This window comes from Anser brachyrhynchus (genome assembly GCF_964034855.1).
Source record: "Anser brachyrhynchus genome assembly, chromosome: 1".
Classification (NCBI taxonomy): domain Eukaryota; kingdom Metazoa; phylum Chordata; class Aves; order Anseriformes; family Anatidae; genus Anser; species Anser brachyrhynchus.
The window spans coordinates 16,566,127-16,582,872 of record NC_137694.1 but is presented as its reverse complement, the minus strand read 5'-3'; the positions used below and the strand labels follow the sequence as shown (position 1 = coordinate 16,582,872).

The 16,746-nt window shown below is 40.6% G+C and overlaps 1 protein-coding gene across 4 annotated transcripts in view; it reads left to right on the top strand.

Annotated features, from left to right (window-relative positions):
• Window positions 1-1,386: 1,386 nt before the first annotated feature.
• The window catches only part of ALG10 (ALG10 alpha-1,2-glucosyltransferase), a gene marked incomplete at its 5' end in the record, with an annotated part of 28,043 nt that continues 12,683 nt past the window's right edge, over window positions 1,387-16,746 (top strand). The window contains 4 exons of one of the 4 annotated variants that reach the window (XR_013945512.1): window positions 1,387-2,034; window positions 2,513-2,710; window positions 5,278-6,800; window positions 7,709-11,456. Coding sequence is in view for 3 of the 4 variants with exons in the window: in XM_080577506.1 (XP_080433632.1) it covers window positions 1,387-2,034; window positions 2,513-2,710; window positions 5,278-6,333 (1,902 nt within the window). The other 3 variants (XM_080577506.1, XM_080577508.1, XM_080577507.1) reach the window with 3 other exon arrangements.

Sequence of the window (16,746 nt, the reverse complement as noted above, 5' to 3'; positions counted from 1 at the left end):
TGCACGTAAGACAAGTTTTCAGTCATGCTAAAGAAAAACAAACCCTATGTGAATTATGTAAATTGAGGGCTATAAATAGACAATTATATAATTTATTCCTTTTCTCTACCCCAGTCATCTCTTTTGGTTACATACCTTTTTAACTTTGGCAGTGTCTGTCAGTTGGGAAAGTTCATCTAGAGCAACCTGTTGGCCTTCTACGTGAGATGCTATATCTTCCAGATTTACAGGTTTTTCTCTGTCTACAACCAGAACAATGAGTACTGCTGTGTCACTGTCTGAAATGCCAAACTTTTTAAATGCATCTGAAATCTAAGAAAAGATGAAAAATATCAAAATACTGCTAGTCATTTTCTCACTACATCTAAACAATCTTTTCAGTTACTGGATCAAATAAACCTGAAGTATAAATTAACAAACATTTTATGATAATGGAATTCTGATGAGCTACAAGAGATTACAGAATATTAGTGTTAGTAAAAATAACAGCAACTTCTATTAGTATGCCAGGTAAACTGTTAGATGGATACCTGTATTTAGTCTGGCTGCAGGGATATTAGCAAGCTTCTTTGGCAAAAATGATATTTGATCAATAAATCTTACGTTGTTGTTTGGTGAAAGGCTGAAAATAATTTCTGCGTTGAGAGATCTGGTCTTCATTTTACCTATCGTTTGTAGATGAACTGCTCTGTTGGCTGCCACAAGAACTTGAAAAGGATCTACAATCTGTAAAATACGACATAAGTTAAACAGAAAATCAACATAATATTTCGAACTCTGAAAAAAAATCTGACCAACTAATTTTAATGGCCTGAGTCTGCAGTTGTAAGAGTGAGCAATACAGTGTTCTGCAAGTTTTTAGCAATTCTTGTTCTTCCAACATGAATAATGATTACACTCGCTCAGTCAGATTACTGAAATCTTTTGAAAAAGAATCACGTTAATAAATCTTCTATGGGTAAGCTGACAGATTCAAATCTTTTTTTTCCCCATCTTTTGTGATTATTGCTTTGCTAATTCTAGCAATAACAAAGAATCGGTTCAGAAAGTAGTAAGGAGTTTAAAAGAGAACTAAGGCTCCACACACCACTGATTTTTGGCAAGAGCATTGCACAGCTAGTAATACATTTCGCAGGTGGAGGTAGATTTAAATAACTCCAGGAAATCGGATGCCACGGGAACCAAGAAGACACCCTTTTGTGCCTCTCATCCTTCCCGGGCGGCATGTTTCACACAGAGGAGCCCTCGCACGACGCTGAAGGGACCCGCAGGGGCTGCAGCGGGCGCCAGGCCCGTGCCGGCCCCGACATGGCGCCTGCAGAGGGGCCCGCTGCGGCCCTCCGCACCGCACCCCGCCAGCACCGGGGCTCCGGGGACCCCCTCACCATGGCGGGGTTGAGGAGCGCTCCTTCCACGGCCCCCTCCATGGCTTTCTTTCGCAGTGCGGCCGCGTTTTGCACGCCGTTGAAGAGGAGGAGGGCGACGCTGCGGCCGGGGAACAGCTCCAGCTCCTGCTGCAGCTCCAGCCCCGTCTCACGGGGCGCCTCCATGCCGCCTGCCCTGCCCGAGGCTGGGCGGCCGGGGGGCTGCTGCCCGCAGGGCTACGGGGCCCCTTCGCCCCGTTCTCACAGCAAACAGAGCCCTCGCTGCATGCACCCGCCTGCGGGTGCTGGTGAAAGGGGAAAAGCCGGCTGCGGCACCCCTAAAAACCCCCGATCCGCCTGCGGCACCCCTCGCTCCTTCCTGCACAGCAGCGGTAGCCTGCGCACGACTCCTCCTCCTCTTCCTCCTCCTCTTCCTCCCTCTATCCTTCCTTCCTTCTGTCTGTCCTCCCCTCCCCGGAAGGGCAACCCCTTCCCGGCCGGCAGCATGGAGGGCGTGGAGGCGTACGGCTTCTCCGCCGCCATGAGCGGCGCCTTCCTCGTCTCCTCCCTGCTCTTCGCGGCGGTCAACCGCCGCCTGCGGGAGCCCTACATGGACGAGGTCTTCCACGTCCCCCAGGCACAAGCTTACTGCCAAGGCCGCTTCCTGCAGGTGCCCCGGCTCCCTCCTCTCCCCCGGGCTCGGCCGCTCCCCGAGCCCGGCCCGGTTGTTGCCGCGGGTGGGGCGAGTGAGGGCGGTGGGACGCGAGGTCATCCCAGAAGGAGATCTTGGGCTAAGAACGCCTGAAGTCCAATAAACGGCCCTTTCTTCTCAGAAACAGTGGTCAGACATTGGGACGGGTTGCCCAGGGAGGTGGTGGAGTCACCATCCCTGGGGGTGTTCAAGGAGAGGTTGGACGTGGTGCTTAGGGACATGGGTTAGTGGGTGACATTGGCGGTAGGGGGTGGTTGGAGCAGGTGATCTTGGAGGGCTTCTCCAACCACAGTAATTCCCTGACCCACATGATGAAATAGGGCAGGGGTCGGAATTGTGTATCCCAGCCCTGCTGCATGTCTCAGGTCCGGTTGTCGTGTGACAGATCTCTGTCACACATCTTTGACCCTTCTCTTTCTTTGTCCCCGCTCTCCAGTGGGACCCCATGATCACGACCCTGCCGGGCCTGTACCTGCTGTCCGTCGGCGTGGTGAAACCCGCAGCCTGGCTCTTCGGGTGGACAGGAGCCATCGTGTGCTCCACGGGAATGCTCAGGTTTATCAACCTCCTTTTCAGCGCTGGCAACTTCTACCTGCTGTATTTACTGCTCTTAAAGATCCACCAGAAAAATAAGGTACAGTCAACGTCGGATAATTTTGTGCACTAGTATAAACAATTTCTTGACTGTGTGTGTTTACTTCACTACATATACAAGCTACTGTCAGTTTTAAATAATTTCAGGTACGCCTACCAGTTTGGTCATTCCTTTTCTCTTAAAAAAGTGGTACTTTTTCTCTGTCAGGGTGTGATCCTCTAAAACTTTAGCATTATGTGTAACTATAAGTAGTCCCATTGAAACACACATATAAAATTATTAGATAATAACTCATCTGGTTGGTTAAAATTCTGCACAAAACTTTAACCACTGAATCCTGAATGCAGCCCAGTAAGTTGTGTGTGAACCAAAATGTGTTCTTCAGAAAGATAACACCTTTGATGTCAATATTTAGAACTGGAGAATAATACAAGTTAGAAGGGATCTCATGAGGTCTCTAGCACAGCGCAGGCAAGCCCTGAGATCAGACCAGGTTGCTCAGGGTGGGGGCTGGAAAAATCTCCAAGGATGGAGAGTGACTGCACAACCTCACTGGGCTACCTGTTTCACTGACTGACTGGCCTCATGATGGAAAAGGTGGTGGTTTCTTTTTTTCTTTTCTTTTTTTTTTTTTTTAAGTCCAGCCTGAACCTCTCATTTCAATTTATACCCATTGTCTCTTGTTCTCCCACCATACACCAGTTGGGGAGTCTGGCTCCATTTACCTCGCTTTACCTTAACCTCCTGATAGGTACTGGTAGGCTGCTGTTCAGGCCCCCCAGAGCCTCTGTTTTCCAGGCTGAACAAGGCCAGCTCCCTCAGCTTCTCTTCCCAGGCCAGATGCTTCAGCCCTTGTCTATCCTGGTAGAACTTGTTCCAGTTTAGTGATTGCTTTTTTGTATCGTGGAGCACAAAACTGGACATGGTATACTAAATGCAGCCTTACAAATATCGAGTAAAAAGGGATAGTCACTTTCCTTGATCTGCTGCTACCCTCTTGTTAAAGCAGCTCAAGAGGTTCTTGCTGTTCCTTTGCTGCCAGTGCATGCTGCTGGCTCATGTTCATCTTGCTGCCTGCTGAGACCCCCAGGTCCCTTTCCAAATAGCAGCAGATCCTCAGCAACTTCATGCTCAGCACGTATCATTGTAGGGCGTTCTTTTTTTCCCAGACATAGGTATTTACATTTGCCCTTGTTGAATTTCGTAAGATTTCTGTTGCACCCTTTCTCTGGCCTGTGTACGTCACTCTGGGTGGCAGCCCTTCCCTTGGGCATACTGCCAAAGTCCCCACAGGTCAGCATCACCTGCAAACGTGATGAAGTTATTCTCTGTTGTTTCAGATCATTGAGATGTTAAATAGGACAGGTCCTAGTATAGGTCTCTGCAATATTCTTCTTACCTTTGGATAGAGTGATCCAGCCAGTGTTTATCTGTCTAGTTGTCCACCCGTCCAGACCATAACAGTCCAACTTGGATGCAAGACTATTGTATTTTTAAAATGGTGGAGTATCTGCCACTGTCGTAGGTAAATTGTTACAGTGGTTAATGGCCTATTCAAAAGCTTTTGTCTTAGTGAAAGCTCTTTAGTTTCTCTTTTAACTGTAAGAACATTTTTTCTCGTTCTCTGATAATTCAAGAATTCCTTTACTGTAAAGAAAATTTCCTCTGATGTGTTTTCTTACAGAAGACTCTTCATGTTTAAGCACAGGATAAAACACAGAATTAGGTCAAATTCAATAAATTGTTTCTTTTTCTGGTACACTGAAGGTTATGTTTGGAGGTGGAAATATAAATGCAAGAAAACAAAAGGTTTCTTGATAGCAGTATAAGCATGAGAAAATGTGCTCGTGTTGTTGCCGCTTCTTTGAGCTCTGAGCGTTTTCTGTATTCTCTTTTCTGTATGGTGGTGACCGTCCATTTCATCTCACACTACATCCTTCAGGAACATGCAGCATTTTTAACACCGTGAATTGCATCATGTCACGTAGTGAGTGGCATAACTGGGAGAAGTTTTTAACTGTATGGTCTTCTATTTTCTTTAAAGTTTCTTTTTTAACTTGTGAATTATAATGAAAATAAAAAACAAAAGCTGCACCAAAGATTAGAGACTTGAACTGACCGTTTTGTGTGCTGGCCTCAAAAAATGCAATAGTAAAAGCACAGAATGATGTGTTCTGCTGTCTCACAAACAGAACCTGGTGATGAGTTTGCAGGGACATAAAGCACTGTTTTTTTCCCCCCCTTTTCCTTTGCCCATTATTGTAGTTCTTTTATCCTAGGTATGGGAGCAGTTATACTCCCTCAATAATTTTAATACCACAGATATGTGAACACTTGACTTACGAAAGGAGTTGGTGTATTTTCTTTGCCATATTTTTTATCTCACCAGCAATAACGTGCCATGTTCTCGTTTGTCTTTTACCATTGTATTGTCCAGCACTCTATATTAACATAGCAGGAGCTTAACAAAACTGTAGCGTGCGTGCTTGTGCAGCAATGGAATCGAAGAGCATTAGAGATGCTATACTGTGGTAATTGAATTCTCACGAATAATGTATATATACTTATTGGATGTTACTAATCACATTTTTCTGCTTTTTCTCTAGGCTGTGTCTGGTTTCCAGAGAATTTTGTCTTCATTAACTCTTGCAGTATTTCCCACCCTTTATTTTTTTACATTCCTTTATTATACGGACCCGGGATCAGTATTTTTTACTCTCTTTGCATATTTAATGTGCCTTTATGGTAACCATAAAGCTTCAGCTCTGCTTGGATTTTGTGGCTTCATGTTTCGCCAGACAAATATTGTGTGGACAGTTTTTTGTGCTGGAAATGTTGTTGCAGAGAAGCTAAATGAAGCCTGGAAGACAGAGTTACTGAAAAAGAAAGACGAAAAGATCTCTGCCATGAGAGGATCATTTTCAGATCTGATCAGAGTATTGAAGTTTCTTACTGAATATCTTGTATCACCTAAAAACTTAGTTACACTTGTTGCTTTAACTTGGCCATATATCATATTAGTAACTGCGTTCTTTGTTTTTGTCTTTGTCAATGGTGGGATAGTTGTTGGTGACAGAAGTAGCCACGAAGCCTGTTTGCACTTTCCTCAGCTGTTCTATTTTCTGTCCTTTACTCTCTTTTTTTCCTTCCCTCATTTACTGACCCCTACTAAAATCAGCAAATTCCTGCTGTCGTTGCGGAAACACCCTGTGCGGTACGGCTTAATCACCGTCATCTCTTTATTCCTGGTTTGGAAATTTACCTACGTTCATAAGTATTTACTAGCAGATAACAGACATTACACGTTCTATGTCTGGAGAAAAATCTTCCAAAGGCATGAACTTGTTAAATATGCGTTAGTTCCAGCTTATATATTTGCTGGCTGGAGTTTTTTTGATACACTAAAAACAAAACCGGTATTTTGGACCTTAATGTATTTTGTATGTCTATTAGCAGTCACTGTTCCTCAAAAGCTGCTAGAATTTCGTTACTTTATTTTGCCATTCTTAATATACAGGCTCAATATTCCATTTCCCTCTCTTTACAGACAACTCCTTGAGTTGGCTTTTTATATTGTTGTGAACGTAGTAGCTTTTTCTCTTTTTCTAAACAAAACATTTCAATGGCCAAATAGCGTGGAAGTCCAGAGGTTTATGTGGTGACTTTTTTTTTTTTTAACCTTCATACCCTTAGGAAAACACAGTACCATTTCAAGACTGTGGACTCTGGAATGAAGTACTGTGTTTTGCATTATGTATGAACTTTTTTTCCCCGGTGAGGATTGGGGAAGGAAGGAAGTTGCTTATGTTCTTGGAACTGAATGTGAGGTCTGATATCTCGTAAAGTGAAGGTATTATAAATATTGAATTTCTGAGCTCCTGGAATTAACAAATTCAGTAGGAGAGGAAATTTGAGAACACTTTCCAGTAATTAATGTGAAATACGGGGGATGTTTACAGTCACTTTGCATTATAATATATTCTCTAATGTACTTGAAGATATGACAGTTTATGTTTCAGAGGCTTCTCTTTAAAACAGAGTATCTAAGTGTTTAACCTTCTTGTTACTTCTGGGTGCATGTTTACTCATTGGAACGGGCCGCTTCCATCTACGGCTGCTAAAGGTCAAGGTATGAAACACTGCTAAAGTATAATGTTTTCAAAAACACCTACGTCCCACTGAATTTTCATGAGTTTTTTGTCAATAAACGCTTACATGAGTTTTGCAAACAGAATGTAGGCTCTTTAATGATTAGGACATTTTGAAAATTTTACTTCAAACTGATATTTAGAAAATACGGTGGAAGCTGTATGCATGTACCTTCTTTGGGGGAATAAATGTTATTGTACAACAAAAGATAAATTGCGGTTGATAATGTGGCCTATTAGAAGGGGAGCAATTTATGTGTGTCAGACTGAAATGTGTCGTTACACAGTGGAATGCGGTATAATGAATACCCTTTTAAATAATACGGCTTTTATGGCCTGAAGTTCTGTGCTTGCAGATTTGTATTGAAGTGTAGGATATGAGTACACTCCCAAGTTGAACTCAGTGTTTCTAAGATCTTTGCCATGCAATCTTAAATAAGCACTAATGGCATTACTGAATTGTTCTTTTAAATGTTTTTCTTATATATACAAATCTAATGGAACAAGGGAGTATATATTTTGTTTTACAAAGGTAAAATACAATGTGTATGTTTTTTTTAAAGCATCTAGTGCATTATCTTCAGAATAAAAGAAGTTTGAGAACTGTAATGGTTCCTGTCAGTAAATGTCTTTAATTAGACTAAAAAATATTTGATCACTTGAAGTTAACAGCGGTTTTATAAATATAACTAAATTATGTGCTGGGGAGATCCAAAGCTTCACATACTGTTTAACATCTCTAAGGTCTTTCTTGCCCTGTAATGAAAATACTGCAGTCACATCTCTGCAAACATACTATCTTATTGCCACTCCAGTCACTCTGAAATGGAATTGCGCTTCGAAAGGTCAGTACTCACAGCAGTACTGTTATTTTTTTTTTTCTTTATAGTATACAGATCAATGTTCTGACTCTGAGCCCTTCTCTGTACTAACACCATGAAGAGTGTGCTTGGCTCGGATTCTCCTGTCCACCGTCTTTGCAACCCTGTTTCTTCTAAGGAAACCTTAAAGCTACTCAATGAGTAGGTTTATTTATATTGTGTTTGAAACATTTGCTAGGTCACTGCTTTCTTTTTGCCCTGTTGCCAGTATGGTAATTTGTTGACAACGTGTGTACAATAGGGAAAGCAATTTTCCATCACTCCCTATTTGGCTTTATATCAAGTTGACAGGCCAAGAGAAGCCTGAATTGGCTTGCTTTTCAAGCATCCAGCATGGTTCTTGCAGAAGCCAGGATGCTGTGCACTGATTTTATTGTGATGGATTTTGAGGGGAAGTCTTGCATGCCTTCTGCATCCAGTTTTGTTTTTCTGTAACATTACAAAAATGTAAACAAGGTAAAGAGCATATGCATGTTTCAGTGCAACTGCATTTGTGTCCTCAGCTTGTAGTACTGAATGAGTTGGAAGGGTAACGTGGGAAGTGATGTGGCCCTGGATTAAATTTTGACCTGCCTTCCAGATCTCTTTATTTTTAATTTTTTTTTTTTTGGCTTGTGTAGAGGAGCTGTTGTTCATCCCCTTGACAAAATGAAAAAATTCCTGTACTTCTGTAGGGCATGGCTGTTTTATTTTGTCCATGATGTGTATCAATGTTGGTATTTGAATGCCTTAAATTATCAACACTGTTAATGATGAGAGTGCTTATGCTTCATACTTACCCTCAACTGAGATAGCAGCCATGTTTCCAGTGAAAAGAAATGAGTTGAGATGAATACTATTTAATGCAACTATACATTTCTTTCATAAAGAAAAGTGAATGCAAAAGGCCCACAAAATATAGAGCACAATGCATTTCTAATGACCATGTTACAAGATACTAGAAAAATTATATAGAGAGAGGTTTCTGTGAGCTGTTTTACTAATTTATTTGCTTTTTAAGAATATTATAAGAGCATAATATTTTGTCATGGGATTTATCAGTGTACTTATATTTTGATTTAACTGTACAATTCTTAATGTTTTTTGCTAAGTTAAATCAGGCTGAGTTGAAATAAGTTTTCATAAATAGTAAAATCCATGAATTATTAAAACATGAAAGGATAAATTTGTTTTTGGAGTAAAGCTGTATTTTCACTTTTGCTGATGAGCCAGAGGGACTCTACAGGTAACATTCAACGTTAGTCTGATTCAGTTTCATAAATCAAGATGGTTGTAATTACATCACGATTAATCACAAAGAAAGTGTTTCCTAGACATTTCACAAATATCAGTAGCAGTGGCAGTTTTAAAATCTAGATATAAGAATTAGTTTAACATACTGTGATAATCTTGGAGCATCTCTCTTTTGGAAAATTCATCTTAGTATTTTGCTTTTGAAATATTTCCATTGTAGCTGTTTGTAATGCATGACCTATTCGTTGTAAAGACATGCAGAAAGGGCTGTGTTTATCCTGGTTTTGTTGCCATGGTCTTCTAGCTTCAGGAAGAATTACTTCTGGTTAATTCCTGCACTGGTGTAAATTGGCAATGAAATTACTTCCAACAGCATTAAAACAATTATTACTGTAAATTTTATTAATCGGCTATCCATTTAGAGAAAAAAGCTGCTGTAATTTGTTGAAATGTTATGTCTGAGATTAAAAAAAAATGTAGCTAACAATTTTATAATTGCTGTTGACAAATAAAGGCTCAGGTTCAGTTTTTCTGAGACAGAAAGAAGGTGATTTTTCAATAATTCTCACAAGAACCCAAGCACAGAACTGAACAGCCACAGTGTGGCTGAATTGTTTTGAGGTGAAAAATACAAGAAAAGTAATTGAAAACTTTTGAAGTTACATATAGGTGGTTATTTGGGAAGGTAGGTAGATTGTTTGTAAAGTTCATAATCTGTATTTTCTGTTATTTGTGAGTATTCTGTGTTGGTTTTGTTCCTCTAAAGTCCTTTGACAACATGTTTGTGTTCAAAATTAGTATGAATTTTACACCAAAATCAACATGTGCATGCTGAAATCTTTTTTTTACCTATTACTTTGATTGCAAGTAGGTAAACTAGATGGTTTACTTCTGTTAAAAATACTGTAGGAAAAAGTCTTCTGTAGTCTAGATGCAGACTGTTGATTTTTGTTTTGTTAATGCTGGTTTGCATTTTTTCACAAGGTGGCAGCCTTGTGCCGTCCTGTTGGGGTGACCAACTGCTTAATGTCATGCTGCTTGAAATCACAGCATCAGGTTTTTTTAGCCTATTTCCTGAGAATTAGAAAACTTCGAGTTCTGTCATGGCTGATTGCTTGTTTCAGTAACTAGTTTAGCTAAAATGTCCTTGTTTTTAATTATCAATTTAGAGTGTATAAGCTTTAGAAGAAGCACTGGTTTTGCTCATGTTTAAAATGTATTTGATGTTTTTATTTATTTATCGAGTTTTCGTGTCTGGTCTTAGAGAACAAAATGAAACTTAAAAGCTTTCTGTTGACGTGATGTCAGTATCTTAAACAATATAGTTGCTTAGAAAGTTAGACGGATTTCCTTCTGCTATTTTATTACTGGCTTTCACAGATTCTTATTTTCTTCACGTGGTCTATTCATTGCCATTTAAAATTAAAAAAAAATAAAAATAAATTGGAGGACAAACTGAGGAAAGCAAAGTAATTATACTTTTGCGACTGACACATGGTGATTTTCTGAAATATTCGCTCTTTTTGTTAGATGATGCACATATGAAACACAAATGTTCAAATATCTGTTAGCCCTGTAGTAGCTGACACGCTGCATTTTAAATGCATCATCTACTTTTTGTGTCATGAAAAAGTCTATAGCCAGAGTCCATGAAAATAACTGCTTCCAATTACCTCAAATTCTTTGTTTCTATTCACTGCCCCATTTTTTTTTCTTAAAAAAAACTTTGCTTCCCTTGTTGGATTGGATATGCTTTTTATTTTTGAGTCAGTGACATTTGTATGTCAGCTGAGACGTCTTTTATAGAAAAAAAAAATCCCCCTTAAAAGTATGCTTTAGATGAATCCAGAGAATTGGTTTTTACTAGCAAACATCATTTTGCAGACAAAAGGAATCTCTCCATGAGACAGAAATGCTAACCTGGCCAGCAACGTGTAGCTAAAATGTCCTCAATTTGCGAGTTTTTGTCACTGGGCTTTGTGCTTACTCTCAGAGCGTGCTCAGGACCTCATGCTGTTCCTTAGCTCCAGGGAAAGCTGGAATTTCAGGAGCAGGAAGCAAAAGGGAAAGGATTGGTACAGACGATTGCTGTTGCAACACTACCAGCAGCAGAAATGGATGCGATGCTCTGGGGCAGTGCTGCATTTAGCAGTGCTCTGTAGCTTGGTTTTATGTGTGTGGTGGTAAGGGAGAGGGGTTTGCCATACCCGAGGGAAAACGTCTTCTCCAGCTGGAAGGAGAGGCTGCTTGTTGCTGGAGCTGGCCTGATCACTGCTAGAACGATCTTGCTAAATTTGGGAATTAACTGGTTTATCAAATGATATTTCTGGTACTTCAGTGTGGATCTATAACCTGTCCTTAATGTTTTCAAGAAATGTTGTGAGCCTACTTGAATTGCACCTCTGTGTCCGTAGTGGGGAAGGCGTTGCTTTTGTTTTCAGAGCGTTCGTTGGCCAGATACTCTGCTGTTTTTATTAAGCAACAATTGTCATATCTTAAAAATTAAACACTTTGAAAACAGTCTTTGCATGTGCTTTATTTCCTGGTTCTACGTAGATGTAAATTAATACACAGTGCATTTGACTGGAATCGGTATGAATTGGTATTAGCGGTAGCAGTATGTCTTTTCAGAGATGTAATTGCAGAAGTTCGTGTCCTTAGCTACCTTCAGATCTTCTCTAACGAGATTAAGTTTCCGTGTTTTCATATCAACTGTCCTAGAAGTATTGTCATAGAAATAATCTTGTGCATACACAGTGCAAAAGGAATGTTTATGGTGATTATTGCTGACAAGAGTCTCTAATTTTAGGGCACTGCTTCAGACCTGCACATTTCAGACACGTAAATCGTGCTGCATTTTCCTGGGTTCCCATCGAATCTCAAACAAAACATTGCCTGGTTGAATTGGAATCGAAATGACAAGCTCGAAAAGAACAAAGGAGAGACGCCCAGGAATATTACTGATTTCAGAGAGAGCATTTTGCCCTCTGGGTCAGTGCTGAGCAAATGCCACAGCTTTGGTGGTGGGTGGGAGGAAGCACTTCAAAACGGTAGTGCTGGCGAGGAGCAGCATGCCTGGTTTTTATCCAACATTTTCTTTGTTTCATATAGGATTCCTTACCCTGTGCACTTGTGCACTGTCATAACACCGTATGCTTCTCATTACCAAGGGGATTATTTTATGGCAGTGGTCAACTGAGATAGCTGTGAAGGTGGGAATTCATCTGCCAGGCGGCTTGTCAAAGCTACCTGCTGCTGGGACCTACTTTCCAGAGCCCGGTGTGTTTTGGCAGTGTATTGTGAGCAGGGGGGGGCCCACAGCCAGCATTTAAGCCAGAATGACCAATGTTTGAGCTGATTTCCCTGGCAACCATTCTGCTGGCTAAATGTGAAAACTTTCAGCTCAATGTGAAATGTTAGTGTGCTTTTAAAGTCTCAAGAAATTTTGGGGAATAACTTCCCCTCTCCGGTTCCAGTCTCACAGAAAAAGAACCAGCAACATGCCAAAGGAAAAGGAATTTATTTGCTGATTATTACTATAATCAGCATATAGTTGGATGTGTCTGTGCTAAAAATATATTGGTACAGATTTGCTTCAACAACAGTGAGTTCAATTAATTATCACTAAGATGGAAACATTTTCGGCATTCTTTTCTGAAATGGGGAAGAACGATAGCTCATTGCTTGAAAGCCAAAAGAAAATAATAACTTGCACTTTCCTAAAGAATTAAGAAGAAATAATGTTTGGGATTTTGGGGCTGTCTGATGTCTGGAGGGAGCTTTAAGTTTGCCTTCAAGAGAAATACGATTAATTTTCTTCCTCCCTCCTTTGCTGCTTGTATAATATGCGCTGCTTAAATTTTGGAGGGGGCGGCGGAGGAGGCAGTGTTGTAATGGCCTAATCCAGCTGATGCATGGCAGTAGGCCATCGAACTTCATCCAGCAACTTCCACTGAGAGGGAATTAGCTTCCAAATTACGTGAGTCCCGTAGAGTTTAATATCTTGTGGCTGAAATGGAGCACATCTTCTGAAAACACACTCTATTTAAAGCCATCAAGTAGTGATGAATTTGCTATACCCTTTGACAAGCTTTTTCAAAGATATAACTTTTACTAGTAAAAAAAAAAAAAAACAATTTTTTTTTTATGCTTCTACATGCAGATCACAACCCACCAATGTCTTAAGCTACTGACCCACAAAAACGTGAGGACTCTTGCCTTCCAGATAGTTTTTCCTCTGGCTTTGTGTTTTTCTCATTTTTCTCATTTTTTTTTCTTCCCAGCATGTGAATATGGTCACCAGGATCGATGACAGAACAACACTTTTGAGCTCTTCTGTTTTTCTTTCTATTTTCTTTTTGTTGTTGTTTTGTTTTGTATGGAAGCAGCACCATCAACCTAGGCATACATACATACAGTTTGCTCTGCTTAGCCTAGGCAAGCTCCATGGCACCTTGTATGGATACCCTTAGTTTGAACAGCGTGCTGATTATCTTGTAGGTGAAGCATTGCTTTTGGACTTCTAAGGTCATGGTAATGGGAGAATACCAAAAAATACAACATGAACTTGCTAACAAGTCCCATAACAACTGCTTTGCTGTGGCTAGAGAAAGGGGAACAGCATGTGAGGTTTGGCCAACCAGTTAATGATTTGGCTGTTTCCTCTCCCCTAGAACTCCTTAAATGCTTAGGGAGGAAAATTGGGTAGACCGTCTGCTGTCTTGGTCTCTAGAGCCAGGGCTACCTTGAGTAGCTTGCTGTTATGTTGAGAAGTTTCTTATATTTGCCTTGAGATATGATTTCTTTGTGGAATTTGAGCACATCGTTTTTTGTTTTCTGTCCGGTTTGAAGTAGTGATATCTAGATGATGACGATGGGGTGGCTCTGGAAGACTACCTTTCCTTTTCCTTAGGTTGATTAAATCAAATTGCAATTGCCCTAATGGTGCTATAACTACTCTTTAACCATAGAGCCAGTCCGCTTGAGGGTTTATGGCTTAGTTTTATTCATTTTAACTTGGCAAGAAACCTTTGATTTCTAAAACCAAATTAACTCCACTGCCACCGAAACTGGTGGGCACATTCCTCTTGCGTTTTCAAATCCTAGCTTTATAATTAAAACTTTGTGAATAGGGAGCCTTTCTGTAAAATAAATGTCAATCTTGCCAGCAATTAAGGCTTCTATAAACCTTGGCATACAATTATGGCACAGATCAGTTAATGTAAGTTGTTTGTGACTGAATCTGAGTCAAAGATGTTAAACACTTGCAAAGATTCCAACTTGCTATTTAAGTCATACATAAATAAGGACTTGATGCTCTTGAATTTTCTTGCCCATCATTTTGCCAGAGAGTAAGCAAACAAACAAGAAAAAGCTTTAAAGTCAGCTATAAAATCTTGATAGTCTGCAGTTACTCGGGAAAAAAATAGCATGTCAAAATCAGCTTGTAGTCAACACCTTTCTTTCTGTAAGCAGCACTAAAAGATTTCTCGTAGTTTTTGCTGTGATGGATCTCAGGATAAATGTTCTTCAGCCCTTTTTGTGTTTTATTTCTGTGGGACCCTCTTTCCTGTATTTGGCTTTATTAGCTCTTAGATGAAAACCTGATTTGGGGGTCTTTTTAACTAAGGTAAAGGAGAGTATATATTTACATAAGTGAGTGAGTGGTTCTGCACACATTTTTAACAAGGAACTTGCAGTCTATAGCATCAGCATCTGTGGTAAAATGTTTAATTACATGACACCAAGGTAGTTATTCAAAGTTGCAAGGAACATTGAGAAAGATCCCTACTCCTGCTATTGCAATGCTGTTGCAATGTTAATGCCAGAGTTAGAAACGGACCTATACGCTGTAATCGAAATGCAGGCAATGGCACTTGTTGACAGCGTACATTCAAAACTTTATTTTGTCATTAAATCTAACATAAAGTAAGCAGAATAATTGGGAATCAGATTTAACCTTTAATGTTACTCTGAAAGTGTATGGATATTGACAATTTTTTTGGGTGCTTTGAACATATACTTCTCAGGCAGAGTTGAGGAAGATAATTACAATCTAACTCTCTTTTCCATTACTCACACACTAAGTTAATTGAAATTGTTATAAGTACAACTTCATGAGATGGATCTATTTTCATTTCAATACTGCATTCTCCAAGGACACTATCTAGAGGATCTAAATCAACAGGAACTTGCACACTAAAGAAATAATAATGCCTTCTTCAAACACTTCAGCCGCATACTCTCAATCTTACAAACTGAAAAAGCAGTCATGAAGACCTTGAAGATTTTTGGATTTGGTATATTTAGTAAAATACATAATGATACAAAAAATGAAGTAAAACAGCAGTGACTACTTTTTTATGCAAAGCTACCATTTAATATTTACAACAATCAGATAATATAGGGAAATAAGCTGAAAAGACTTTTTTGTAACAGTTTTTCTATTGTCAGCGCTGATAAGGTAGAAAACAGATGTGCATCGAATCTAAAAATAGGACCTAATTGTGCAGGTGCACATCAACATTCATATGGGCCTAAATACCTTAACAAATCTGATCTTTTTCTTTGAACCTCCATTAGGACTTCTGTATTTTGATAACAAATAAGAGAACAAACTGAGGGCTGTGCCTTGTGGTCCCATGGAGGGGAAGAAAGATGATAATAATCCTGCATATGTCTGCAGGGAGCTTGGGCCAGGAATACATTCCACAGTAATGGCAACCCCACTTCACCCTGGCCCCTCAGCATCCAGTTTCATCCCTCTGTAGGATGAACCCATTCCTCCCATCGTAGGCCATCCCTCTTCCCACCTCAGGCCAGCTTTGCCTGACCCAAGGACCCTTCAATCCTGCCATCCACCTTCAGCAACCGAGCAAATCCCTGCACTTTTTATCACCTTAAGCAGATCTCCCCAGGCCTTCCATTCCTGGCTTCCACGCTGTGAACTTCTCAAGTCCCCAATTCTCTTTCTCATTCATAAATCCCCCTCTTCTGGAGATCCCCATCTCTCTTGCCCTGTCTCTCCACATCTTAGTTTCTACACCTCCCACAGCTGCTCAACCGTTCTTCCTTTGGTGCACCTTTCTCTTCTTCACATGCCAAAGACCATCTGCAGTCGTACTGACTTCGTACTGACCGCCTGGCAAGCTGAGGCCGTCCCCTTGCCTCATTTTTGCTGCTGAAAAACAGAATCGTTGCTTGTTCTGGCAAGGACATCAAGAAATCTAACCGTAGGCTGTACTTATCATCAGCGTGGTGGGATGGCACCTTGATAGGAAAAGCCTTGCCTGGGGAAGGAAGGAGTGCGTGATGATCCTGCCTAGCTGTCGGAGGCAAAATTTGCAGAGGGGGACTTTGCTGGTCTTGATTTTCACAGCTGTGGTAGGGCCTCTCCAGATGGTTGCGCCATTTTACCTGGGAGGAGCTGACAGTCCTTTTGCCTTGTCTTAAGATGGCAGCTACAAAGTGACCGAGCTCAGCAGACTGCATTGCTCCACCCTCAAACAGTGTTACAGACAGCCCCGAAATTACCTGCCGCTTGTTAGCCCAGGCCCTTAGGCTTCCTCATCTGAGGTGTTGTGGTGTCCCAATCTGCTCATCCTGGAGATGTGTAGCTCTTGAGCAACCCCAAATCCAGGGGCTGCATTTCAATGGTTTCAGAACTTGCTAATGTCTCTGACTGGATCTAGTATAAAATGTGTCACTAAACCACCTCTGGAAGATGTTTTCAAAGACACAAATACATACCTGCCAGTCACAAGCACTGCAATATTATGATTCAAGCTCCAGAAGTCCTGTGGCTTAAAATTAA